The sequence below is a fragment of the Nothobranchius furzeri genome, chromosome 10 (genome assembly GCF_043380555.1).
Source record: "Nothobranchius furzeri strain GRZ-AD chromosome 10, NfurGRZ-RIMD1, whole genome shotgun sequence".
NCBI lineage: Eukaryota > Metazoa > Chordata > Actinopteri > Cyprinodontiformes > Nothobranchiidae > Nothobranchius > Nothobranchius furzeri.
This window is the reverse complement of record NC_091750.1, coordinates 40,789,028-40,816,863: the sequence shown is the minus strand read 5'-3', so window position 1 is coordinate 40,816,863 and position 27,836 is coordinate 40,789,028. Positions and strand designations below refer to the sequence as shown.

General features: G+C 45.5%; 1 protein-coding gene across 1 annotated transcript in view; it reads left to right on the top strand.

Moving 5' to 3' along the window:
- robo4 (roundabout, axon guidance receptor, homolog 4 (Drosophila)) overlaps nt 1-26,634 on the top strand; it is a 47,989-nt gene extending 21,355 nt beyond the window's left edge. Inside the window, exons 7-19 of the mRNA XM_015960188.3 lie at nt 4,714-4,829; nt 4,911-5,142; nt 5,998-6,119; nt 12,884-13,055; nt 13,127-13,324; nt 13,412-13,454; nt 17,803-17,912; nt 18,479-18,808; nt 18,926-19,030; nt 19,619-19,763; nt 23,476-23,682; nt 23,762-24,042; nt 26,228-26,634. Of these exons, the coding sequence (XP_015815674.1) occupies nt 4,714-4,829; nt 4,911-5,142; nt 5,998-6,119; nt 12,884-13,055; nt 13,127-13,324; nt 13,412-13,454; nt 17,803-17,912; nt 18,479-18,808; nt 18,926-19,030; nt 19,619-19,763; nt 23,476-23,682; nt 23,762-24,042; nt 26,228-26,409 (2,243 nt within the window). The 3' untranslated portion in view covers nt 26,410-26,634. The remainder of the gene's footprint in view (nt 1-4,713; nt 4,830-4,910; nt 5,143-5,997; nt 6,120-12,883; nt 13,056-13,126; nt 13,325-13,411; nt 13,455-17,802; nt 17,913-18,478; nt 18,809-18,925; nt 19,031-19,618; nt 19,764-23,475; nt 23,683-23,761; nt 24,043-26,227) is intronic.
- The last annotated feature ends 1,202 nt before the right edge of the window (nt 26,635-27,836 follow it).

Sequence of the window (27,836 nt, the reverse complement as noted above, 5' to 3'; positions counted from 1 at the left end):
GCAGTTTTAAGTGACAGGAACTTGAGTGAGACCTGGTCCAAGGGTTCAAATGGAGCTTCAGATAAGCCACGCAGAACCACCGTTAGATCCCATTGGGGAAAAAGCGGGCGGGACACAGGTCTGTTCCTCCTGACACCTTTTAGAAAACGTTTTGTGAGGGGATGATTGAAAACAGATCTATCTCCAAAACCCTGATGACATGATGAGATAGCTGCAGCATATGTCTTAACAGTGCTGAATGCGAGGCCCCTGTCCATCAGTATCTGCAGAAACGATAGGACATCCGCCAGCTGGCAGGAGAGCGCTTGAACATTCCGTTCTGCGCACCAGTTCTGGAAAGCTGCCCATTTAGCAGCGTAAGACGCAATGGTAGAGGGCGCCCGCGCACTCTGAATCGTGGCGACCACATCATGCGGCAGCCCAGAAGCCTCTAAGCGTGACCGCTCAGCGGCCAGACCCACAGCCGTTGGCCTATTTCCGGAGGATGTTTGATTATCCCATCCGCCTGGAGAAGGGTGTCCGCCCTCCACGGGAGCCTCCACGGGGAGCCGGACACTAGCGCTTGCAGGTCCGGAAACCATGACGCGGACACGCGTCTGGGAGCCACCAGAATCACCGAGAGCTGTTCCGACCGAATTCGGTCCAGGAGACGGGGAATCAGAGGGACTGGTGGAAACGCATAAAGGAGCGTTCGAGGCCAGGGCTGGTGTGAGAAGGTGTCCGCCCCGAGCGGGGGTCCGTCCCGGGGACTCAGGGAAAACCACAGGCGACACTGAGCGTTTTCGCGAGCCACGAACAGATCCACAGACGGTTCCCCGAACCTGATCCAGATCTGTGATATCAGTGCAGGATGCAGACGCCAGTCAGAGTCGCGGGGTCCCCCTCTCGACAGGATGTCTGCCGCTACATTCAGTACCCCCGGAATGTAGATGGCTCTGATGGACAGCAGGTGGACATGTGTCCAACACAGTAAATCTGTGGCAACACGCAACAGTGGGAGGGATCGAACTCCCCCTTGGCAATTTATGTAGGCTGCCGCTACCCGGTTGTCTGTGTGAACTTCGACATGACGGCCCTCTAGAAGGGCAGCGAAGTGTCTGATCACATTCCTCACTGTCATAAGCTCCAACACATTTATGTGCTCGTGCGTGTGGGAGGGCCAGCGATCTGCCACCGTATGGGACAAGCACGTGCCCCCCCACCCCGACAGTGACGCATCCGTAAACACAGATACGTGTGACGCAGGACGTCCAATGGGAACCCCGCGTGAGAGGATGCAGGGGTTCCCCCAGTGAGCGAGGTCCCCGCCCACTGAAGGGGGAATCCTCAACATACGTCTCTTCTGACGTATCGGGTGTACCCGGAGGCGGACGAACCAGCGTTGCAAGCGCCTCGTGCGCAGCAAACCTAGCGGCACCACTGAATGGGCTGCGGACATCATGCCCAGGAGTTTCATGACTAACCGGGCTCTCACGATCTTGCGGGGTTGAACACGGGAGATCACCGTGGAGACATCTGCCGCTCTTGCAGGCGACAAACGTGCTCTCATTAGGGAGGCGTCCAACTCCAACCCGAGATACACAATCGACTGGGATGGAAGGATGGAGCTCTTTTCCCAGTTTATAGAAAACCCTAGGGTTGACAGATGCCCTGTCAACCTCCTGGTTTGCTGTGACGCCTCGTCCTTGGACCGAGCGCACAGGAGAAGATCATCCAGGTAAAATAAGACCCTTATTCCCTCCGTGCGCAGTGGCTGCAGCGCGGTCTCCAGACATTTGGAGAAGGTGCGCGGGGCTAGCGAGTAGCCGAAAGGGAGGCGATTGAACTGATATTGAACTCCCTTGAACGAAAAACGTAGAAACTTCCGGTGGTTTGGAACTACTGGTATGTGGAAGTATGAGTCTTTCAGGTCGATTGACGTGAACCAATCCCCGGGGCGCACATATTCCAGGACTTGTCTCATCGTTAGCATGCAGAAATGCATTACTGCTATGGAGCAGTTGAACAGGGACAGGTCGAGAATCGGCCTCATTCCTCCCGACTTCTTCGGTACTACGAAGTAGCGGGAGTAGAAACCCGAGAGTTCTTGTCCGCGAGGGACTCGGGAAATAGCGTCTTTGGACAGAAGTTCCCGCAACTCCAGCTCTAGCGCCTGAGACTGTACTTGAGATGTGAACATCGTCTCCACGATCCCGTTGAAGGGATGTGGAGTGGCCTGAAAATGAAGTGTGTGACCGCAATGAATGGTGTCCAAAATCCATTTGCTCATGATGCAAAGGCTGCGCCACTCGTGCGCGCGTTCCGACAGTGGACGCGTGTGCGCGGTCACGTGAACAACGTCTGAGGGTTGTGCATGTGCCCATACCGCCGTCGCCCGTACCAGAGAACTGGGGGCGACCCATGGAGGGCTGCGCTCGAAAGGGCGAGTGCGAAACAGCTGGAACAGGCTGGTCCACACCGCGGAGCGTGGAGTCTGAGAGTGAAGGACGAGTGGGAGCCGGGCCTGTGCACTGGGGCGACAGAGTGCTAGCGGATGGAGCCGCGCACTGTGCCGCCGCGCGTGGTCGAGACAGCGACATGACATCCCGCCCCACCCAACGGCGTGGGGAGAGCGGGAAGAGTTGGGCCTGGCCGGATGCTGGGGCCAGAGCGCAAATGGAGCGCACCCTTACGGCTGGCCGTGTATTATGACTACCTGCAGGAACGTGTGTGCGTGCAGCAGTGCTTGGTGTGGGGAACATGTGTGAAAACTCGGCAGAGGATTCTGCGGAGGACTGTAGGATTGTGCTCTTTGAGTGACGTTTTTTGGGTTTTATTTCAAAACCAACAACATCAGAACAATCAGTAACACACACATTCCCCCCAAAGAGTCACTTCCGTGGCTGCTTTCGGCGAGGCTCCTGCACCTGGGACTGCCAAGACGGCGTCTGCTGGCCCCGCCGGAACCGTTGTCCGCCATCTCGCTGGTCCTGCTGATGTGGAGCCGAAGCGGGAGGCCGGCTCCGTGGAGCGGGCGGTGCAGCTGGACGTCTGAAGCTTCCGCGCCGTTCGTCCCATCCTCTGGCTGAATGGCCGGAGTGCGAGGCTGACCGAGGGTGGACCAGGTCTCGCACCGTAGCCGATAGTTCGGCCGTCTTCTGAGCCCTCTCAATGACGCCCCTAAGATGGGGACCAAACAGAACATCGGTGGTGATGGGGCCATCCAGCATCTCCCTTTGCAGATGTTCCGGAATGGAGGGCAGGGCCTTCAGCCAGATCGCTCGCTGGATGAGGGTCTGCCAGGCAGCGATGCGAGCAGAACCGGTGAGCACAGCAGCACACAGATTGAGGATAGCATCATCAGTCTTCGTTATGATGGCTTTCGACTCCTCGGGAGCTTCCAGCTCCTCCATCATCTTGGAGACGCCGAAGGCAAGAAGGGCGATGTTATTTCCTGCAGCGCCGGTCTGAAAGGCACACTGATGTGCGCGGTCGGTGAGCCGCGTCAGCAGCTGGTCATGTTTTGAAGCGGGAACAGCTCGCGGGCCAGCGAGGTGGTTCTTTGCGCCGAACAGCGAGGCCAAATCCGGCTCTAGTGGAGGAACGGACGGCCAGCCTTGGTCGGAAAACCCCTCAACCTTGGTGATGGGCGCATACGTGGAGACTGGCGCCTTGAGCTTGGCAGGCTCGGAGAAGGCGGCAGACCAGCAGCTCATAGCAGCGGGGAAGCGCGGCCAGATAGGGTCTGGACAGCGTGTCTGAGTTGCCCCGAAAATTCCCACCAAATCATCCGCTTCAGGCAGGGCCGGTTCTGGCACAGCTAGCCCCTTGCGGGCTGCTGCCGCAGAAATGATGGCGGGCAGCTCCTGGAGCAGTGCTCTTACTGCTGGCAGGGAGGAGCGAGAAGCCACTGGGGCAGAAGGACCCGCTGAGCGAAGCTCGTCGACCTCCGTTATGTCTAGGAGGGATGCCGCCTCATCGTAGTTTTCGCTGTCGGTGACGTCATCCAGCCGGTTGAAGCCAGCCGGCTCCTGACCGGCGTCGAAGAAAACCAAAGCCTTGTCCAGCGGGTAGGAGTCAGCCACCGGAAATTCTTCGTCGGCGGCGGGAGTGAAGTACTCGACCCAGCGACTCTTCTCCGCCACGGGCAGAGCGGCACAGAGCGGGCACGAGGCCTGCGGGGTCAAGGCCAGGCCAGCGTGGTGAGCCCCGAGACAGACCTCACACTTAGCGTGCAGGTCGCCGCTGGAAATGGAGCTCGTCTGGCAGGTCGTGCAGGGTCAAGCGTCGCTGGACATGGCTGGTAAGTCGTCTTCGGATAAATTTGCTCTTTTGGGATGATATTTGCTCTTTAATAAAGCTCTCAAGCTTGGCATGAAGAGAAAAAGGAGGTGAGCAGTGGGGTCACTGCGGTTATATACCACGAGGGGGCCCACTATTGGTGGGCGTACATTTAAGCTCTTCATGATTGGCTGATGCGGAGATCATCCTTCCAATAGCAGCTGCGCTTTATTCCAATAGCAGCTAGCTTAAGGGCTGCGACTAGACGAAATAGAACATGTCCTATGTACGTGGAGCAGGCAAAATCTGTGGTTGGTACACAATGGCTAAGGCATGGGCATAGGATGGGGTAAGCTGTGAACTGTTAACTTTTTTGTTAGTGATGACAAATATAAGATCTGACAAAATATTGATTCTTAAATAAATTATAATGAATAAGAGTTCTCTTTTCAGAGGCTGGCGTCAATAAACATAAAGACTTCCACAAAGAGCTGTCAGCACTGCGAGTGTCTCTAGAGAATGTGTCTATCGTGGCTGTTGGATCCAACATGTCTCTGGTACAGTGGAAGGTATGGCAGCAAGGTTCTGATCATCTCAGAAAGGTTAGGATTAAATCTGGCTCCTGGTTTTCTTATTTTCTTTGTCTCTAGCTTCAGACGCTCCAAACCCAACCACATCACCTCGATGGCTTTGAGGTTTTGTATCGCTCTTTGCTGCCTATCAACTCAGACTGGGCCGCAAAGAAAGTGGCACTTCCCAGCTTCCAGGCAGAGATCGGTCCACTGAAAAGGGGTTACAAGTACGCGTTCAAAGTTCGACCGTATGGCAGCAGCTTGTATGGAAGGGAGAGCAACACTCTGCAACAACTAGTTCCTGAGAAAGGTGATAAAGAATTGCATAACATCAGTGTGTTTTGTTTTATCATACAGATGAGATGTGGAAAAAATAGTTATTTCCCTTCTGTTATAGATGAAAAAACCCAAATGGTCCATAAAATACTTTGACAATAACAATATATTAATAGGTTAAAAAGACAGATCCCAACAGAAGGTGTCATTACCAAAGTCAAGAAACATCAGTGTAGGATAACACCATCCCGTACCTGATGGAAAACGACCAAGGTGGACAACACTGTTGGAAACCAATCCTAATAAACACCTAATTGGAATTCACCAAAATGCATGCACAGGGTCCATAAAGCTTCTGTGAGAACAACCTTTTGACTGAGGAGAGGTTGGAGCCTAATGGCAAGTCCTATCAGCTCTCAGAACTCTGGACCTATGTTTAGAAACTAATGATGTTTTAATTTCATTCTCTATATGCTTCTGGAGCAACATCTACTATTGAACTGTGTCAGCCTCTGATAAAACCTCAAGACCATAAAAATGTTTTGGAGCCAAGTGTTCTGTCCGTAGTCAGAAAGCTTGGTCATGGTCACAGGTCTTATGTCCTTCAGGATAATGACCCAACAGACAAACAGATTTAAATGTTAGACTATTCTGCAGTGGCCTTCTATGAGCCATAATTTAGATCTTGTGGCACATTTTAAAAAGGAGGTGAAACATCTGGAAAAGGGACCTATAAGATCCAAGACAGTTGGAGCAATTTTCTTATGAGGGGTGGGCCAGAATGGTGTGATGTCTCGCTGGAGTTGGCAGGTTTTTATTAATAGATCGGTACCAACTGTTCTGTAACTGTATTTGATCAGTTTTAATGAAATGTTCCCTCTTAATGCAGTTCCAAGTGCCCCTCCACTGGCTGTCTCCATCAGAGTGAACCACGAGAAGAATGACAGCATGCATTTGAGCTGGGAGCCTCCTCCTCATGATGCCCATAATGGGATCCTACAGGGTTACCAGGTAATTGTTTTCCCTTACCAGGTAATTAAAGAAAATTAATGATAACCTTAGAGGCTGGGGCTTCCATGTGATTGGAAGCATACCTGCTGCAGTGTCACCCCACTGATTCTGTATGTTTTGCAACCTGCAGTTTGTGAATTTAAAATGTGTCGGGGTTCTGCTTTGCAGCTCAAGATAGATTAGAAGCATCAATAGATGTTTACATTTTCTTTAACAAATTTTATTGATAAAATGGGTCTGTTGTCCCGGGCCCAGGGTTGAGGGAGGTCAGAAGAGCAAGAGAAACGAAGAAATCCTCTTTAAACTGTGGTTTAACAAACTATTACTTAATAAAACCATCCATATGCATAATCTAAGAACCCTTGTGGTGAAGGCTCTGTGATCCAGGGGTCTGGAGAAGTCAATACGGAAAGACTGCTAATGGATTTGATTTCTGTGGTATTTGGAGCATGTAGATCTACCCCAAATACCCAACCATCTGGTTTGAGATACTGAAGTAACTGGACAATAGAGAGCTCGTCCCCTCAGGACCACCAATAACACTTAAATGCCTTTACTTGTGATCCAGCAGCCTGGTACAACTCCTGACTGTTTGAGTGGACGGACCTGACTTGTGCTCGCAGAGGCCTTACTTGCATGGGGAGCCAGACTGGACTATTCAGAGTATGTCTGGTTCCTGGCTTACCTCTTGCTGGATTGGACCCAGTGGATTGTGCTGGCCAGGAGAAGCGTCTCCACACGATTCTGTCTCGGGGCCCCGCCGAACTGGCGGCAAGGGTATCGTAGAATTCTGATGCACTTGCAGTCCGATGTTCTCGGCAAACCACCATAATCTCTTCGGCCTGCAAGAAAATATTGATACATGGCAGTGGCAAAGATGGCTAGAACATCCAAAAGGGCCCCAATGAAACACGTGTAACAACCTGAAGTTGTATATTTATACACTGTAATTAGATCTAAGTAATTAATCAGAAGTGGTTGTTTTTATCATCAGGGAGTTTACTTAAACACTCTGTATTGACTGAGAGACAAGAAAAGAGAGAGTTGGGATCGTTTAAGAATCTTTAATTTCTATAATTATAAACTCTTACAATCTACCAGGGCTATCTCAATGATGAATGCATATGGATTTGGATGTTTCGTGTTGGTGTGTGTGTGTGTGTGTGTTGTTCAGAATCTCTAGGCTGACGTAGCGAATCTGGTTGTTATGACTAGGCTACCACGAGGCTTCAGAAGCTGATGACATGAGCTGCCATTTTGTGCCGTGACTACGTACCTATGGAGTCTCCCGCGGTCAGATCAGGAGTGTCAGGTCCTAGAACCCCCCTTGGTGCTGGGCTGATGAAACAGTGGTGCAGCACGACAAACCAGTCTACGGATAGCTCCGGTAGTAGTAGCAGATCTCGGCGGGTTCAGCTCTTATTGTGAAGGAACCGTCGTCTTGTTGTTTAAACGACAGAAATTTCCAGCTTGACAGTTCTCAGCTTAAAGTAGAAAGTACAGCTGGCCAGCCTGTAACTTTCTTAATGATGACGATGGAAATCCTTAGGACCTCCAAGTGAACGGAACTGAGGTTAACATGGAACTGAATATAAAATGGCGTTGCCTTGTTTTATACCCCTCATTGTTTACAAATCTTAGTAAACCGGATTGGACGACTTTCATTAAACAACCCAGATTCTGCCCTACCACAGACGAAAGTTCTGATTGGTTGAGAATAATGTGTCATGCGTTTCCATGGTAATGTAGATCAGTCTGTCTGGTGCAGCCCTGTTTATTCATTAAACACATAACTCATGACATCTTTATTTCACAGATCATTCACCTGATTATTAATGATCAACATATGCTTTGATTAGCTTATCACAAATAAAGTACTTTGATTAATTAATGAAAAGCGTTCTTCTTCTCTTCTTCTGTCTCTCCTCCTGGAATGTAAATATACTGAACCAAGCGTCCGACCTTGGTGATGTTACTGTGTGAAGGGGCAGCTGTTAAGGGCAGACCATTATAAGCTTCATAACGCTACACACGAAACCCCATAAAACTACCATAACAACAACACTGGTCTAAGTTTGGGCCGCAGCATAGGCCTCTCATTAGCAGTTTTAAGACATCAGTATGTAACCACGGCTAAAGAGAACCCAACTGACCCCCCATCGATCAGTACCAGCCACATCCATCTTAAAGGAAAAAACTACAAAGCAGTGGCCACAAAACCCGCGACAACGATGTTGTGGTTCATCACTTTCAAAATTCCTCCTTCGTTAAGCAAATAGAGGAAGAGCAGACACCCGGATGGGAAAATGTGCCCTTTAAACCGGCATCTGCACACATTAGCTGTAATATACGCGAAGCATTTAAGAGTTCCGATATAATAATGCTGCATAAAATGGCAAGAGCACAAAACAATGGACAAATATATCAGACCACCCCATTGTCTCACCATGTCGTATCGATTGTGAGGCCCCCTATCCGGGAGGCTACTGTTGCTGATATTGGACAGACCGCCCAACGACGAGCCACGGCTCCCATCGCTAGAATTGTGGTCACTCATTGTTCAGAAACAGATTCACACGAGACCCTCTGTGCGCTGCAAGGAGTAGCTCGGCTGTTCGGAACCCAAAATGATTTTTCATGCTCCTGCACGCCAGTTAATTCATATTCTTCATGTATTGGCTCCTCCCCTTGCCCACAACAAGGCGAGGCTTCGAGCCCACAGCATCTTAGACTCACAGCCCACAACAGTGCAACTACTCTGTTCGGACAAATCAGGTTGAGAAAAATACCAACAGCAATCAGGGGCCATTTAAATTAGCCCTCAGCTACACGCCAAGTCCAGTTCACAACGTCTGAAGCTGTCTCAGAAATAATATCACCAACTTCCTGAAAGACACCTTTCGTCACCTCATTAGAGACCACCAAATCAGGAAGCAGCTCTTTAGCCCTCTGTGGAGCTTTGTCGGTTTTTAGAAATGAGCATCCTTCACTCATATTGTACAAATCCCTCCACGACAGCAGCTCGCGGAAAGGATTCAAATCATCCGCTAACTTCCCCTCTGGGTAAATCTCGAGCCATTTTCTCTGCCACCAGTTTACTGGCTTTACATACTCAGGGCATAGGCTCGCCCTGACTCTCAAAAACATCCAGTTCCATGTTGCATAATTCAGCGTGGGGTGGTCTAATGAACTCTCTGGTTCTTTACCATAGTGCTGCGCCTCTACGTCAACGGAGTGTAACCCATATCCATTTTTCACCACATGACCGGCAACGAGCTACCTGGGCTGATGAATATTAGCCACCTGTTTCCCTAAACACTCGGGATAGGCTTTAACTTGTGTATGTTGTGCAGTGCGATTAAAAACACCGTTATCTGTGAGAAATAACCTTTCCACAAAATCCTTTTCCCAAACCCTTTCCTGGCTCAGGGAACTGTGAGGATAATAGACGTAATTAAACAACTTCTGGAACCACCTGCTGTCTGATGCGTGTGCAGGAGCTTCATAATAACCCCCAAAACACCCCCATTGGTTGACATTGTAATAAGTGTCATTGGGATAGTCAGAGATGCCACAGGCTCTCAGAGCCCCATATTGTATTCCTTCTCTAGTCAGACTTAAGGTCACATAAGGATGGTCTAAAGTCCTCACTGCGTTTCTCTAGAGCCCACATCATAGAGCCCCACTGAGCTAAGAAAAATTCCCGCATGTATTTATCTATGTAGTTAGTCCCTTTGTCGACCAGTCTCCTACTCTCCCTGTACCAGCCTTCTTCCATACACTCTTGTGCAGATGGGAAGTACCATGAATATTTGCTACATCCAAACAGTAGTGCACTGTAAACAACTGCGTTTCATCAGGGCTCTAAGGGTCGTCTGGTTAACTAGTGCACCTGAACCCATCATTTTCTTTAAATTATGAACCCAAAACAATGAGTTGTTCCTAAATATCCTGATTAGCCTATTATCTGCATTTCTAGAACTTTTATTTCTCCAGGGCCCAAAACATTCTTGATAGGTTTCGTTCCATACTTTGCTGAATGAAACATTAACCTCTTGGTCTTGTAAAGGGTTACATTTAAATTTATTTAATGAGCCATAAGACATGAGATTCCATAGTAAATATGAAATAAATCTTACGGATCTTTGGGTACATTTAACCAGAAGATTAGAACTTTTTATTGCAGGGATTATGTAACACTTCTTATTAACTGAGACAAGAGAAGAGAGAGACACCTTTAAAACGTTTAAGAAGATTTATTTCTAAACAATTTTAAACAAGACTAACTAAATTCTAAGTGAATGGATGGATCTTGGTGTGAATGAGACGTGAGATGAATGGTGTATGTGTGAGTGATGTTGTCCTCAGAACTCTTGTATCCGGAGAAGCAAGTCTGAATGATGTTGTGATGTTTTGCTCTTAAGCTATGATCGGAGTTTCATAAACGCATGAGACACCATTTTGTCGCTCCACACAAACCCTTCAGGATGAGACCTCCGTACAGATCCAGAATGCCAGGTCCTTGGACCTCCCCTTTCAGTACCGGAGCCGATGAAACAGCGTCAGCAGTATGACAGACTAGTCTTTGGATTGTCTCCAGGTAAAAAGCGACAGTTGGTTGACAGCATCAGATGGACCCGGAGGGTCAGTGAGTTCAGCTTTTATTCTGAAAGGAACCGTTGCTTGGTTGGTAAAATGCAACAGATTTTATCCAGCTTGTTGGTTCTTTGCTTAAAAAGGGAGTCCGGGTGGCCGGTCCAATACTTCTCTTAGAATGCGGTGAACTGACTTAAGATGTAAGATGATTTGTATCTAGATTTCTGCGTGCGTGTCTAGATTTGTGTGTGTGTATTTAGATTTTTGCGTGTGTATCAAGACTTGTGTGTGTGTATTTAGATTTGTGTGTGTGTATCTAGATTTGTGCATATGTATCTAGATTTGTGCATGTGTATCTAGATTTGTGTGTGTATCAAGACTTGTTTGTGTGTATCTAGACTTGTGTGTATGTATCTAGATTCATGCGTGTATATCTAGATGTGCATCTAGATTTGTGTAAGTGCATCTACATTTGTGTTTGTGCCTCTAGATTTGTGTGTGTATCTTGGTTTGTGCATGTGGATCTAGTTTTGTACATGTGTATCTAAATTTGTACGTGTGCATCTAGATTTGTGTATGTGCATCTAGATTTGTGTATGTGCATCTAGATTTGTGTGTTTGTATCTAGATTTCTGCATATGTGTCTAGATTTGTGTGTGTGTGTATATTTAGATTTGTGTGTGTATCTAGATTTGTGTGTATATATCTCGATTTGTGTGTCCGTAACTAAAGATTTGAGTATGTGTATCTAGATTTCTGCATATGTATCTAGATTTGTGTGTGTGTATCAAGACTTCTGTGTGTGTATATCTAGATTGATGTGTGTATCTAGATTTGTGTGTGCGCATACTAAAGATTTGAGTATGTGTAGAGATTTTTGATTTGAGATTTCTTCGTGTGTATCCAGATTTATGTGTGTATCTATATTTGTGTGTGTGTATCTAGGTTTGTGCATGTGTATCTAGGTTTGTGCATGTGTATCTAGATTTGTGCATGTGTATCTAGATTTGTTTATGTGTCTCTAGATTTGTGCTTGTGTATAAAGAATTGTGTGTGTGTGTATCTAGACTTGTGTATGTGTATCTAGATTTGTGCATGTATATCTATATTTGTGTGTGTTTCTAGATGTGTGTGTGTATATATCTAGATGTGTGTGTGCGTAACAAAAGATTTGAATATGTGTATCTAGATTTCTGCATGTGTATCTAGATTTTTGTGTGGAACTAGATTTATGCATGTGTATCTAGATTATTTGCGTGTGTGTCTAGATTTTTAGCATGTCTATCTAGATTTGTGCATGTGTATCTAGATTTGTGTTTGTATCTAGATATGTGTGTGTATCTAGATTTGAGCGTGTCTCTCTAGATCTGTGTGTGTGTGTATCTAGATGTGTGTGTATATATCTAGATTTGTGTGTGCGTAACTAAAGATTTGAGTATGTGTATCTAGATTTTTGCATGTGTATCTAGATTTGTGCATGTGTATCAGATTTGTGTGTGTATCTAGATATTTGTGTGTATCTAGATTTTTTTGCATGTGTATTCAGATTTGTGCATGTGTATCTAGATTTGTGCGTGTGTATCTAGATTTTTTGTGTGTGTTTGTGTCTAGATTTTTTGCATGTGTATCTAGATTTGTGGATGTGTATCAGATTTCTGTGTGTATCTAGATATGTGTGTATCTAGATTTTTTGCATGTGTATTTAGATTTGTGCGTGTGTATCAAGATATTTTGCATGTGTATCTAGATTTGTGCGTGTGTATCTAGATTTGTGTGTGTATCTAGATATGTGTGTGTGTGTGTCTAGATTTGGGCGTGTGTGTCTAGATTTTTTGCATGTGTATCTAGATTTGTGTTTGTGTCATATAATTTTTGGGTTCTAAAGTTCCAAGCATGGAGTCGAAGTTGTTTAATCAGTGAACAGACCTTTAGAGGATCAGAGTCTTTGACTATGGTAACAGGCCCAGTGAACTAAACACATATGGATCTGAAAGACCTTGTATTCTGTTTTAACACAGCATTGTAGTTAATCCAGACCCCAATCCCAATCTAAATCCAGGGTTTCCCACAGAAAGTACCTGGCCTGTTTTTCCTTTGATCTTTAAACCATTTAGGTTGAACATAAAGGAGCTGTTTTTCTTCCTGATTGTCAGTTTTGTTTTCTGTAGGTGTGGTGTGTGGATTCTGATGACCAGCAAAACAATAACTGGACAATTGGCAGTAATCAACACAACCTGGAAATCTCTAATCTGAAACCAATGACCCAATACTGGATCACCATTGCTGCTGTGAATGGAGCTGGCGTGGGTGTTGCGAGCGACCCTCGTGGATTCATCATCAGTAAGCATGACACCATTCTGCCTCAGTTCCTATTCGTTCATGTTTACTAGCATTCTCCTGTTGTTCTTCAGACCCACAGCTAAGGATCCTCCCAGATGCTGACAGCCACGCTCAAAATCTGTCTTCTGCATTGGACCAGCTTCAGAACCCAGCAGTCATTGGCAGCTTTGGCGCCATGTTGTGGTGTGTTCTGGTGGTTGCAGCTATTTTCCTGTTAAAACGCTGTAGCAATATTGGTTCTCTAGTACCTAAACCCAACAGAGCTAAAGGTGGGTCAGAACTGGTCCTGTGTTCAGGTCTGTTAAACAGAATGGAATCCTTTTGAATGTGGCTTTGATGGTGAATTTATTCTGCAGGTCTGAGCAGACTGAAAGGTGAGGACTTCATCATAAAACACAGGTGTGTGTGGTGGTGGTGGTGGTGGGGTAACCTTTTAAGAGTTAGATTTACTCACATTATTGTAATTAGGGAGTCATTTTGTTTACTTACTTTTAAAACCGTTCTTACTTTGAATTTTCACTTTTGTTTAAGTGTGTGTCATACTCAATATCAGTTGCGATTTAAATGAGACAGATTATTAATTTTTTTAACAATAAAAAACTAATTATTAATAGAGGAGGGAAATGACAAACCCCCGGAGTGGTCTGTCCATTACCAGGTTGGAGACAGTCCCATGGATTTAAAATTTTTGATTAATATTTGCAACTGTAGTCATCCACAAAGAGGATATTATCTCCTAAGACAACTCTTATTTCGGTTCCTCTGGTCCATGCTGAGTGTGGTACACACCATGTCACCAAACAGCACAGTGACTACCCGGAGCCCTATGTATAGGCCCACTGACTGTCGACCGTTGTGATGCTAGTTGGTGGACACACCTTGAATTAACATGTCCCTTTGGTCACATGGTCTTTTAGAGGGGTACCATTTTTTGTCCAGGCCTGCTCCATGAGTTTATCTTTTAAATATTTCCATTCAGTCGCTTATCCGGAGTTGGATCGAGGGGGCAGCAGCCTAGGACGAGAGACCAAGACTTCCCTCTCCCCAGCTACTTGGGCCAGCTCCTCCATGGAATCCCATGGTGTTCCCTGTCCAGCCTAGAGACATAGTCCCTCCAGCATGTCCTGGATCTATCCTTGGGTCTCAACTTGGTCTCAAAAAGCAGAGACCTGATCCGTAGGCCACCTTTGCTGTGCCCAGAAATCCTGTTCATATTAGTTATGATAAGAATCAGTGATAAAGGATAACCTTAGTGGAGTACAACTCTCACATGAAACGAACTCGACTTACTGCCGGCAATGCGGACCAAGCTCTGACACCGGTCAGACTGGGACCTAACAGCCCATTTCAGAGGGCCTGGTACCCCATACTCCCAGAGCACCCCCCACAGGCCCCCCAAAGGTCAAACACCTTCTCTAAATCCACAAAACACATGTAGATTGGTCCGGCAAACTCCCACACACCCTCCAGGACCCCCTTAAGGGTATAGAGTTGGCCCAGTGTTCCACGGTCAGGATGAAAACCGCATTGTTCCTCCTGAAGGTTCAACAATCCGACAATTCCCTGATTAGACCTTACAATGAAAGCTAAGAAGTGTGATCCCCCGTAGTTGTAACACACAGGAGACCACGGTCCCCCTTTTTAAATAGAGGGACCACCGCCCCAGTCTGTCAATCCAGTGGAACTACCCCCAATGTCTACATGATATTGCAGAGCCACGTCAACCAACACAACCCCACAACACCCAGAGCCTTAAGGAACTCCAGGTGGATCTCACCCACCCCCAAAGCCTTGCCACCAAGGAGCTTTTTGACCACCTCAGTGACCTCGGCCCCAGAGATTTGAGTCCAATCCAAAGTCCCCAGACTCCGCGTCATCACTGACAGATGTGTTGGTGGGATTGAGGAGGTCTTCAAAGTTTTCTGCTTACCGAACCACAACGTCCTGATTAGAGGTCAGCAGCACACTGTCTCTACTATAAACTGTGTTGGTAGTGCACTGCTTGTCCCTTCTGAGATACTGGATGGTGGACCAAAATCTCCTTGAAGCCATACGAAAGTCTCGCTCCATGGTCTCACTGAACTCCTCCCACCCCCAGGTTTTTGCCTCCGCTACCACCTGAGCTGCATTTCACTTGGGCTGCCAGTACTCATCAGCTGCCTCTGGAGTCTCACAGGCCAAAAAGACTTGATAGGACTCTTTCTTCAGCTTGAAAGCATCCCTAGCCGCCGGTGTCCACTAGCGGGTTTGGGGGTTGCCACCACGATAGGCACTGACAACCCTGCAGCCGCTGATCTGGTCAGCCACTTCGATAATGGAACCACGGAACATAGCCCCCTCGGACTCAGTGTCCCTCGCTTTCCTCTGGACATGTTCGAAATTCTGTTGGAGTTGGGAATTGAAGCTCCTTCTGACAGGAGACTCTATCAGATGTTACCAGCAGACCCTCACAAAACATTTAGGGCTGCCAGATCTGACCGGCTTCCTTCCCCACCATCGAAGCCAACTTACCACCAGGTAGTGGTCATTTGACAGCTTCACCCCTCTCTTTACCTGAGTGTCAAAGACATGCGGCCGCAGATCAGACATACACTGAAGTCAAAACACCGCTCAGATTCAGATCAGGAGGGGCATTCCCAACCACACCTCTCCAGGTCTCACTGCTATTGCCCACATGAGAAAAACAAGGGAGTCACTGGAAGAAGCGCTCTCTACCACTCCAAAAAAAGGTGGGTAATCTTAGCTGCAGTTTGGTGCATAAGCACAAAGCCCAGTCAGGACACGTCCCCCACACCTAGACAGATGGACGCTACCCTCTCGTTCACTGGAGTAAACCCCAATGTATAGGAACCATGATGAGGGGCAACAAGTATGCCCACTCCTTCTCAGTACCTCTCAGTGGGAGCAACAGAGTGGTAGAAAGTTCAACCCTTCTCGAGGAAATTGGTTCTGAAACCAGAGCCATGCGTTGAGGTGAGACAAACCATACCTAGCCAAAACCTCACACATCAATTCCGGCTCCTTCCCCACCAGAGAGGTGACATTCCATGTACCGAGAGCTAGCTTTTGTAGCTGAGGATCAGACTGCCAAGGTCCCTGCCTTCGGCTATCACACGACACATTGCAGACATTGTGGACAGCTACAAATACCTTGGTATCCCAGATGAGAGTATGAGAGGAAGATAAGAAGCCTGTGGAAGTGGCAGACGTGTTTACTTCAGCTCCTATTTTTGTGCTCTAATTCCTCTTAAAACCTGTTTTCCTGTCACCAATCTCTGGATTCTGTAAATTTTGTTGGACCTTTGTTTATTTTTTGGATTATTTGACTTATTGGACCTTTATCTGAACTACAAATATTTCAGATCTGACAGAGGCAGCTCAGCTAAAGTGTAAGCAACCTTGAAGCTATCTTGAAGGCCTGTCCTCCCTTTCCTTCTGCACCACAATGACGGGTTTATCTTTCTAAAGCAAATAAAATAATTGAAAACCTTAAAGAGGATATATGATGACTCTGCTGAACTGCAAAAGAAGGAAATGCTGCTGGATAGTTGCAGATCTCGTATCCCTGTACTGTCTGAGACCGCTGTTAGTCAGTTTGAAAATAAAACATCCATGCAGAACGCTGCTCCAGTCCATGTGACCATGAAAAGAGATGTCCAGACCAATTTTCATCTTGGTCAGAGGTTGTGGTACTTGGCCGTAGGAGAGCCCCCGTTGTTGATCCCATCCCCCCACTTGGCAACAGTCTTTCAAACCGCTTCTCTCCACTTGCTTAGGAACAAGTGTCTGTAGAGTCTTCTGTAGGATGTATATAGATACAATTAAAAACATCCAGCCATCAGTAACTTTATTTTAACACCTGAACTTACATTTAAACTAGAACTATTTTCATTTCAGAACTTCAGTCTCCTGCTGCAAACCCAACACACATGAATGGGAAATGTGTCGTCATTTGTGTAATATCTGAAGTGTTTGTGTGTATAGTAAGAATGTTATCATGGCTGTCTGGAATATGAGAATGTACTTGGAACAACAGACTCATAGATACCTGGAACACATCCAAGCTGCTGATAAATGCTGTTTAGGTTTTTTAGGATGTGAGTTTGTCTCAGATCAGTGCTGTTGTTGGTTATCCTCACATAAAGTTTCTACTACTAACAGAATACCTGCTAATGTCTGTATTTTCAATCTGACTTGTAATAATACCATTAAGACTGGGATAAATGTTATTACTGCTTTGTAAAATTGAGATACAACAAAGAGGTGTGGTTGTTTATTTGATGTTAAAATGGTTCATGGTGTTCTTATGATCAACAAGAATAAACATACAATAAACACACAATCAACATTTCATCAGAAGAGTCTATCTTTTAGTGTTTCTGTATTTTCTGCATTAAACAGCTGGAGGTTTGTGGTGAACAATAGTTACTGAGTTAAGGGTTTACCACTGTAGGTAAAATAGGTGTAACAACCTGTGTAAAGGCACCAGAATGCAGGAAATTGCATCTACACCCTTTTTATCTTTTGTGCCCCCCCATCAGTCGTGTCCCCACATTTGTTATACTCCTGCTGTGCTGTCATGTCATCAGTGCTTATAGTGCTAACAGCTACTGCCCGGGTAAATGTTTCTGTTATGTTAAGGTCCAAACCAATGAATGAGGCAGATCCACGACAACCCAAGCAGAGTAGCAGCTACATGTGAAACATTTTAATTGTGGTGTACAGTAACATGACTTGTCTACTACAGGATGGCTACTCCAGAGTCTCCATGGATTTCTGACAGCTGGAATGTTTCTTTCAACAAGAGGCAACAGGACTTGTGGGCACAGAGTCAAAATCCTCATGTCAGCAGCACTAGTAAGTTTCTCCCATCAGGGAAAACAGACATCACTCGACCTTTTTATTTGACAAAGTCTGACTCAAGTCTTTCCAAAGTGTTGATTTTGTTGAGCACCTTAGTTCTTAATCCAGCAGAACACTATTTTTGCAGTAAGTCAGATTCCATAACTTGTGGAATTGTCCACAGTACCATCTGATCTGATCCTAGGTTCCTTCTAAGTCCAGAAATTTTGGGGGGAAAAATTCATAGTTTGCAATTGTAGCCCAGTCAGTATACACTAGCGATACTTCATTCGAACTTCATTCATTAGCGCTTCCAAAGTGTTAAATCATTTTTTAGCTAAACTAAAACACTTTTTTGTTCTCAACTCTTATTGTTGACGTCCCATAAAACGTCATAACTAATCTTTATGGACATGATTTAGCCCATAATAAGATAACTCTTCTAGCCTATCAGAGGTTAGAAAGGTGGGACCTTCGCATAACATCCTGGGTTTCAAAAATTAGCTTTCCATATCCTAGCAAACAGTTGCTGGAATGAAAATAGACAACACAATGATGCCAGTTTGTTCATGTCCCATCAGGCCTTCCCTTCTCATCTCAGAAGGACAGCAGTGTCCATGGTTTTTCCATCCCAGTTGGGCCTGACAGCTGTAGTGTCTATGGAACTTTTTATGTGGACCCGATGAGCAGTGGGATGAAGACCTTCAGCCGTCCTGGACACTGCTCTGTAATACCTCATGGTTTGCCTCATCAAGAAGGAACTGAGACCATTCGGATCTTCACCCCACCTGTTTCAAAGTCCCCGACCTGCAGAAGCTGTGAGGCTCTACCCTGGAAACAAGCCATACGTCCTCAGCCAAAGATGGGAATACTTAGAGAGTCCTTGGGGAAGAGGGACTGTGGCAAGCGAGGTCAGTATTGGTGTAAAGTTAGAAATGCTGACATTTTGTGGGAGGGGGTTGGATTAGAGTACCTATTATTTGATTGCCATACTTTTGGTCACTAAAGATTTAACCTTCTAATTGCAGAGTTACATGCAGTGAGCAGTGTTCCTGTTCCATTCTCCTTGGCCAAAACCAATTCCCCAGCTGCTTTCAAGCAAAGATTCAGTCACATGCCAGCAGGATGCCATGGTACTTCATCTGTGCATTGTTCAGGCATGCAGGGAGACAGGCGGGCAGAGCCCAAAAGGCTACAGCAATAGATTTAGTGGGAAAATGTGTGTAGTCATTAACAGAGACAGTCTTAGTATTAGGTTTGGTCCATTGATTGAGTCTTTTAACCCTCCCACTGTCCTAATGGGTGTGACCCCATGAGGAACGTTGGCCATTGAGCAGGGTTGATGGTTTATCCCTTGGGTCCATGTGGCAAGGGTGAGGAGTGAGCACCACCTCCCCAGAAAGACAGTGGGGGGGGGGGGGGGGGGGGGGAATTTTTTTCACTGCAGGAGGCAGAGTTGAGCTGTTTAGTGGTATACAGCTGGTTGACAGACAGCTCAGCAGAGTGAAGCAAGGAAAACTGATACAGAAGCAGAAATGCCCAAGCAGGTAGTCAGTACATGACAAGTGCAGAGTCTTGGAAATAGAACTGAATGACTAAAATACCAGTGTGGTTTTAATAAATAAAAGTGTCTGCCTTTTCTGAAGTCCAAATACAAATCTGTTTAATTTTACAGCATGCTTGTAAAAGCATGAGTGAGTAACTTTAGGTTATGTGTCCAGGCGGATGTCCAGATTGTGGTGATGCTGCTGTTAGTTCTCGCTCGCTGCATTACTCTGCATCATTGCACTTAGTGGACAACTCACCTCCACCAACAAATCCTACAGAAGACTCTACAGACAGAAACATGTTCTCCTCAGATGGAAGGTAAGACATGGTGCATGGAGTCGAGGCTGCCACTTACAACCGTTTTCCTTACTGAACATGGCTCAATCTTGACTAAGTTTAGTTCAGTGTGGATTGTTTTTCCATATCAAACTAAGATATTGTAACGTGTTAAAACAGTTACTCTTAATACATTTTCAATAAAATATAAAAGTATTCAAGAAAATGTAATATTCCATGAAAATATGGATAATAAATGTAACTGAACCTTAAATGTTTGATTGATGATATAATTAGGTAGTTTGGGTATGCCAGGGAACCAACACTTTATCATAATTTGACACAGAGGCAACAATATAGTTTATAAAAATCTATGTATTACTATGTTTCTACTACTATGATGATGCAGAACAAATGATTATAAATGATGATTTAAGGTATTATCCACTGAGACAATGAATAAACTCTGGTAAAACATTATCTTGGACATTAAGAGCCTAATCACTTGTCTTAGAAAAATGTGATGTCTGGGTTTCTAAAATTGTTTGGCCAAATGTTTAATTGGTTATCAAATTAATGTAAACCCATGCAATGCCAGTGCAGAGCTACGGTTTACCCATGTTCTGGGGTTCACGGCGATCTGGCTGTATGGCGAAGTCAACTCTACACGGCTGTCGAATGGAATTCGACTTCTGGTATCTAAAATGTCGTAGCCCCTTTTAGAATATGAATCAGCTGGTCACAAGATACCCCTTGGGTCTGCTGGCAGGTCGCCCCATGTCTGATTGGCTGTTTTGCAGGTTAAGCAAATAAGTTGTTTGATTTGGAAAAAGGACGGTCCTTGCACCTAAAAGTATCCCGTTGTAAGATCTGACATCTTGTCCCCCTGAAATGTCAACAAGGACTGCAGAATCTTCTGGGCTTGTTGGAAGATAGAATGTAAAATCCACTTTAGAGAATGGAATTGTGTCTGCAGATGACCAGTGACATGTGGGTCAATATGTAGGTGAAAACTGACCATTTCTGGACGTTACACTGGTAACCAGTGTAGGGATCTAAGAACAGGAGTGATGTGCTCCGTTCTCTTAGTTCTTGTTAAGACTCTAGCAGTAGCATTCTGAACAAGCTGCAGTTGTTCACAGCTTTTTTGGGAAGACCAGCTAGGAGACCATTGCAGTAGTCCAGCTGACTAGAAATAAAAGCATGAATGAGTTTCTCCAAGTCTGGTCTGGACATGAGACCTCTGACTCTTGATGTTTGATGAAGGTGATAAAACACTGATTTAGTTGTGGTAAAGAGTTCCACAGATGAGGTGCTGCAACCGCAAATACCCCATCTCCTCTAGTTTTACATTTTGTGCTGGGAACAAACAAGGTCGATTACCAGAGGACCTTAGCAATCTGGAAGGGCAATAGGGGACAGACAGGTCAGATTTTCCTTCAGTCTTTGTGGGAATGTTCTCGGCACAATGGTGTAAAGTCCTGATCACTGACATTTTGTGCTCCAGTGGGTGATGTGAATCCAAATGCAGATACTGGTCTGTGTGAGTTGGTTTCCTGTAGACTTCAATGCTGAGACATCCATCTTGTTCAATTTGCACAGCACAGTCCAAGAAGGGCAGCTGGTTGCTGTGGGCATCTTCCTGGTGAACTTGATGTTCTTGTCCACAGCATTATTGTGCTTGTCTTCTACTTCCTTCGTGAGACTTTTGACCCATGTTGGGTACACCGAGCCACTGGTTCAGGTATGTGGATGGCACATAGGTCAAAATTCTCAAACTAAAAAATGAGTCTGGTCCGGTTTATTTTGGACCTTCCTGGGGAGCTGGTGACGTCATCACCCCGAAATAAAACTTGTAATATCTCAGAAACCGTGGCAGCACAAACCAGCACTTAAATTGAGACAAGTCTGGACCGTTTTGGTGCAGTCTGGGAGGATGGTGAGCTGTGAATGACCTATAAAATTAGTTGTAACATCTCAGAAACCAAAGCAGCACAAATGATCATTTTACCTGCACTAATCTGCAAAAACGAAGCACTAACCATGCGGCCTATTTGCTTTTAGTTTTCAAGTGGGTTGGGGGTCAACTTCACGGAGGTCAGATGCGCTCGTTGTGGCTTTGCGCCACAAATTCTTTCTAAACGCGCAAAAGGCGCATCACTGCTGTGAAGCGCATCACACACACGGCACCATCAGCTCCCGTCAGCTCAGGCAAGAGGAGAGAATAAAAAGAGACGAGTTTTCGGACACCATGCAGGTTCCTGCCATGACGGCACGCAGCACCTGACCAACCAGTGGTCAGATGTGGAAGAGATGGCATCCAAACAGAAAGAAAGAAAGAAAAAGTCAAAACCAGAGGAAGAGTGTGCTGTTGGAACAAAAGAGAAAAACTTTGTGGGCATAAACATCCCATCTGCTGTACATGAGACAGAAGAGACAATAATTGTGTCTGGATGTGGACTGAAGATCGAATTGTACCACAGCATCATTGTCATTCATTAAATTATATTCAAGTTTATTCATAAAGCACCAAATCGGGACCAGAGTCGTCTCAAGGACCTTCACATAGTAAACATTCCAACACAGGTCAGTTCATTAGTTCATTAAGCCAATCAGTAAAAAGTATCCTATATAAGGAACCCAGCAGGTTGCATCGAGTCACTGACCAGTGTCAGAGTATTTACAGCAATCCTCATACTAAGCAAGCATGCAGGGACAGTGGAGAGGAAAACTTCCTTTTAACAGGAAGAAACCTCCAGAAGATCCTGGCTCATGGATGTTCTAGGTTTTGGTGTGAAAATAAGTCCAGGACTACAAATGTGCTTCACGAAAGTGACGTCATCTAACCAGACACGGAGAAATATTTATGGTTGTTGTTTTTAGCCCAAATAGTATTTTTTATTACCTTGTTTTATTGAACATTTCAGTGCTGTTTTTATGGAAGCTGTGCCTCTACGTATGTTGTTTATGGCACTGTGTCAGATGAGGCTTACGTATGTGATCTCGTCATGCTTTGCATAATGACAATAAAGAATTCAAGTCAATTATCCCAAACACCTAAAAATAACCTTTGATCTTCACAGTCACAGATTACAACTGAGCATCTTTCATACTGCATAAATGTGGAGTTCATTACAAATAAAAGGTAGTAGTAGTAGTAGTAATAGTAGTAGTAGTAGTAGTAGTAGTACATGCAACAACTTCAGACCAAAGTGGGTGATCAAGTACTTTGACCTGTTACCTTCTCAGTGGCGTAGTGGTAGTGTGTCTGCCCTGGGACTGGGGGATCAGGGTTCAAATCTCTGTCGGACTTTAACAGTGAGACCCAACGTCTCCCTGCTTGACACTTTAAGGGTTGGACTGGGGGGTTAAACCACCAAATCCTTCCTGAGCGTGGCCACCGCTGCAGCTCACTGCTCCCCACGGTGATGGGTCACATGATGCTGTTTCACCAGTGTGTGATAATGACTGTGGGACTGTAACTGTAATTGAAGTCTGAAAAGTGTCTGGTTGGTACTTAATGATTTGAGGTTTGAAGCAAAACCCTTCATGCAACTTTATTCTTTACTCAATTCTACGACTCTAATACGAAGATCAATTCCCATATTTGTTCTATATTTGGGAAGATTAAGGTGTCCTGCATAACCTGATTTTATCTGATAGTGCTGATTCAAGAAACGAAGTGATTTACTTTTTATAGACTGATCGAAGTTGCTCAAGAGACATAAAACTATTTGAATGTTCTCATTTCCAGCCAATCCACCAAGCTAACAGAAGACACAAGCTCATTCCATTCAGTACCTCCATCATCAGGACACTATGGGCAGCTTGGATCTTACAGCCTATCCCCAGCATCATGCTTCATGCTGCTGGACAATGAGCAGGATGACACTGACCACACTCTGACCTCCCAGGAGGCCACACATTACCTGGAGCTCAGTTCCACACCTGATAGGAGCAGGTACACAGATGCTTACAGATTATTACAGATGTTGATGCATACATTTCTTGATGTGCCACCACTCGTCTTCTCTGAGCAGCCTCTGTGATCCGATCCGGTCAGCTGAACTGGAGGATGACAGCGCTGAGCCTCGAACAGTCATGCTTCGTCATCCCTGCCTTCAGAGCTCACCCACATCTTGTTGCAGTGACTGGGAGGGCTCTCTGTGGAACACCTGGAGCTCGGTCATGGACAACAGGCTGGACAGTACCCGCACCAGCCTCATCAGCTCTGTGGACAGCTGCTACACCAGTGACAGCGCCACATTTGCTCGTCTGCTGGCTGTGGCGGCTCACACCATTACTGGAGTTTCTCTAAACGGTAGGAAGAGGAGTTACCTTTAAAGCTAAAATGCTGCATAATGGATGCTTGTTGGCTTTGCCTTTGTTAAAGATGTGTTTTGGTTACTTATTTTGGATAAGGTAAATATTCTCTGTGAACATTAATCGTTTGATTGAAAGTTTCCTCAGTTCTTCCTTCTTTGTGCACATTAAATTTCTCCTTGAAAATTTCTAAACCTTTTACTAAGTCTTTAGTAAGTAAGTACATTTTGTTTACACTGAACAAAATTATAAATGCAACACTTTTGTTTTTTCTCCCGTTTTCATGAGATGAACTCAAACATCTGAAAAAGTGTCTGCAAACACAAAACACTCATGACTCACAAATATTGTTCTTAAATGTGTCTACATGTGTGTTAGTGAGTACTTCTCATTTACCAAGATAATCCATCCCACCTCACAGGTGTTGCAAAACAAGGGGCTGATTAGACAGCATGAATAATGTACAGGTCTGCCTTAGACTGCCCACAATTCAAGGACACCCTGGCATGCGCAGTTTGATCAAACAGCACAATGCCACAGATGTCATAACCTTTGCGGGAGTGTGCAATTGGCATGGTGACTGCAGGAATGTCTACCAGAGTCTTACCCCGATTTCACACTGCAAGCATCAGCGGAACAGAACAGCAGCGGAGCAGCTCACTGACAAACTTCAAAGCGGTCCTTTTCACACCGGAAGAGTCTTGGCCACGGCACGGCTTCCTCGCTGCGCATCGCTGTACCCGCGAGATTCTAAAATCCCTCGAGACTTCCGACACCTTCCTCATCGAGAGATCACAACCCCCGCGAGGAATCACACCGTTGCACTTCTCGAAAGAAACTGGTGGTAAACAAAGCCGTTCGGTCACACGTGCTGACATAAGTTATATATAACATTGCAACGTTGCATTTTATTTTGAAAATACCTGGGGATTTTACACTGAAACCGTGTGTGGCTTCCTGTCTCGCACTATGTGAACTGCGTAAATTGACGTGTCCCAGAAGCAGCTCGGGGAAAAAATAGAACTCGATCCTATCTTTAGCGGTGCCGCATGCTGCTTCTGGGACGTGCCTGGAAATTGCTGCATCGCCGCTGGTTTGAAACACTTCATAGATTATAATTGGATTCTATTTGAAGAGGTGCCGCTTTGCTGCCGTTCGTTCCACTGATGCTTGCAGTGGGAAACCGGGGTTAGGTTGTGTGTGTATGTGTGAGCATGAAGGAGGGAGTGTGTGACTGTGTATGACTGTATATGTCAGGTGGAGCCTTTGACTCCTCCCCTCTCTTGGGACTTCTTTTGATGCTATATATCTTCCCCTCCCCTCCCCCTGCCACACTCCGTGTGGAGTACAGTGCCTTGGACTGCCTGAGTGTTCGCGGCTCCCGGGTCAGGGGGTTTAAGATTTTTGGCGTCTGCCTGATTAATTCCGATGGCTGCCTGGTGGGATCTGGCTCCCTGGGCTCTTCTGGGTCCCCGGCGGTGCTGGTCGTTGGCGACTTAGTTCTGGGCTCGGCCGGCTTGGGGGTGGGAGGCTGCAGGCGGGCCTGTGGACTTGCCGCTGATATCTCGCGGGACTCTGCCAGCTGCTGGTTGTGGCCCCCCGGGGCAATCCTCTGTGCCTCTCGAGGGGGGCTGTGGCTTTTCTGGTCGCAGTCTCCCTGGGGTCCCTGTGCTCTGGGGCAGCTCCTGGATCTCTGGGACTTGGAGCTTCCTCCATCTCCTATATATCTTTGGGGGGCAGATCTGTGGCCCCTCACACTCTCTATTGGACGCTCCTATAGAGAAACCTTACACATACAGGTGTGTGTACACACACAGGTGCTCAAGTGGTGATCTCATAAGTACGAAATTGGGCACGTCCAACACATGTCTTAAGGCTGTGGTTGGCACTAAATGCACTGTGATTTATTATCGTGTGATTGTTCAGTAAAACAATGTTGGTTTTATATTTTCTCATCAGGTTGACACAGTGATAGCTTGCTCTTGTTGTATTGTTGTGTGTTGTTTTTCTCTTTCTGCAGGTCTAGATGCAGACTCTTGTTCATCATTGATTGTTTATTTTTGTGATGTGACACTGTTTGCTTTGTGCTCCATGAAAATGTGATTTGTTTATTGTAAGGTAAAATCTTCTTGATTCTGTTAGCCTAAAATATTCAGTCCAACATAGTATTGTTTTGTCTCCAGACTTGTCTCTACCTGCTTCGCCTTTGAGCACCTTGGACCCATCATTTTGTGCAGGCCATGGTGCATTTGGGGACCTGGAGCCCATTCCTGCATGGGACTGGAGCAGACTCTGGATGGAAGAAATGGATGCCCAGTACAAAGTCAGCTATCCTGCCAGAAACACCCAATCCTTGGACACTTAAAGGTTCTGCTGGGACTGGGGCCGAACTGCACAGATTACCTTTCAGACAGATGTGTCAAGGTCCAGGCCCAAGATGAACCACATTAAGCTCTGTATATCTGGAACACAAGAACTCATTATTTGGATTTTAACCAGCCAGCAAGTGCCCAGCACAGAAAACAGAAAAGCTAAATTCCCAGAATGCACTGAAATAGTCACACCTCTCCAACCTTACCCGCTCAGTTAACCAGTGGAGTTGTCCAGAAAGGGAGACATCGGCTTTTTGTGCTTTCGGGCATTCTGATGAATGATTTGTTCTCTAAAACCTGAACATAACTTTCCACAGAGGAGAAGCAGATAATTTCCCTTCAGATAAACCTACAGGTCCTTCTGACTGTCACGCCTGTCCTGTCTCCCTACTCTGTTCAATCCTGTGTCTCCTGATTACTCCCACCTGCCTCTCGTTTTCCAATCACCCAAGCTCCAAGCCCTCATGTATTTAAACCCTCTCAGTTCTGTGTGTCTTGTCGGTTCTTTGTTTTGTTGTCCTGCGTGTTTTATTAAAACCCTTTTGAATGTCCCGGTCTGTTTGCCTGCCTGCTTCCCCTGCATTTGGATCCTCATCTCCGCTCACCACACCTCCACGTCATGACAATGGGTATCCAGAAGATTGTGTGATAGCGTTGGGAAAGTCCGACAAAGCTATTTGTCCAGCAGCTTCCCCCGGCTAGGGATATCGTGTTCTTCCCTGTACCAAAACAATTCCATGTTTAACTTCCCTAGTGACACCATCTGGAAACAAAGTCTAAATAATCTCCCATGTTTACAAGGAGCTGAAACTCCAAGGTCCATGCAGAAGATGAGACTTTTACTCTGAATAAAATTATTCTTATTTTGGTCTCACAAAATTATTTCTTTCAATCAGGTTGTTTACAATCATATTCTATGTTATCTACAATGAGTGTTCTATCTAATGTGATTTAATAATTATTAATTATTTAACATAAATGTTTATTATTTCATGATTTATTTCAGATTTTAAATACACTAAATTAGTCTTCTTGATGATTTAATAATGATTTTTTTATCAGTTACATTCACATAATAATATCAGTATATTAACAAATTAATGTATAACAGATTTACTCCGTATATTAAATGAAATTAGCTTTCTAAGAGTCTCAGAAAGGGGAGTGTTTGAGGTTTATCCAGTTTATTTAAAGCCAAATAAATCTGGCAGTCATCTGCGTAAAGGTGGTAACCTATTCTAAGATTAGCTAAAATCATTCCCAGTGGCAACAGATAAATTGAGAAGAGGAGTAGCCCCAGAATCAAACCCTGAGGCACACCCCAGTGTAGCGTACCAAAGGTAATGTATTTCATGAAAATGAACAGAAATTAAATTTTAATTTGCAGACACAAACTGTGTAACACATCCAGGGATGTATT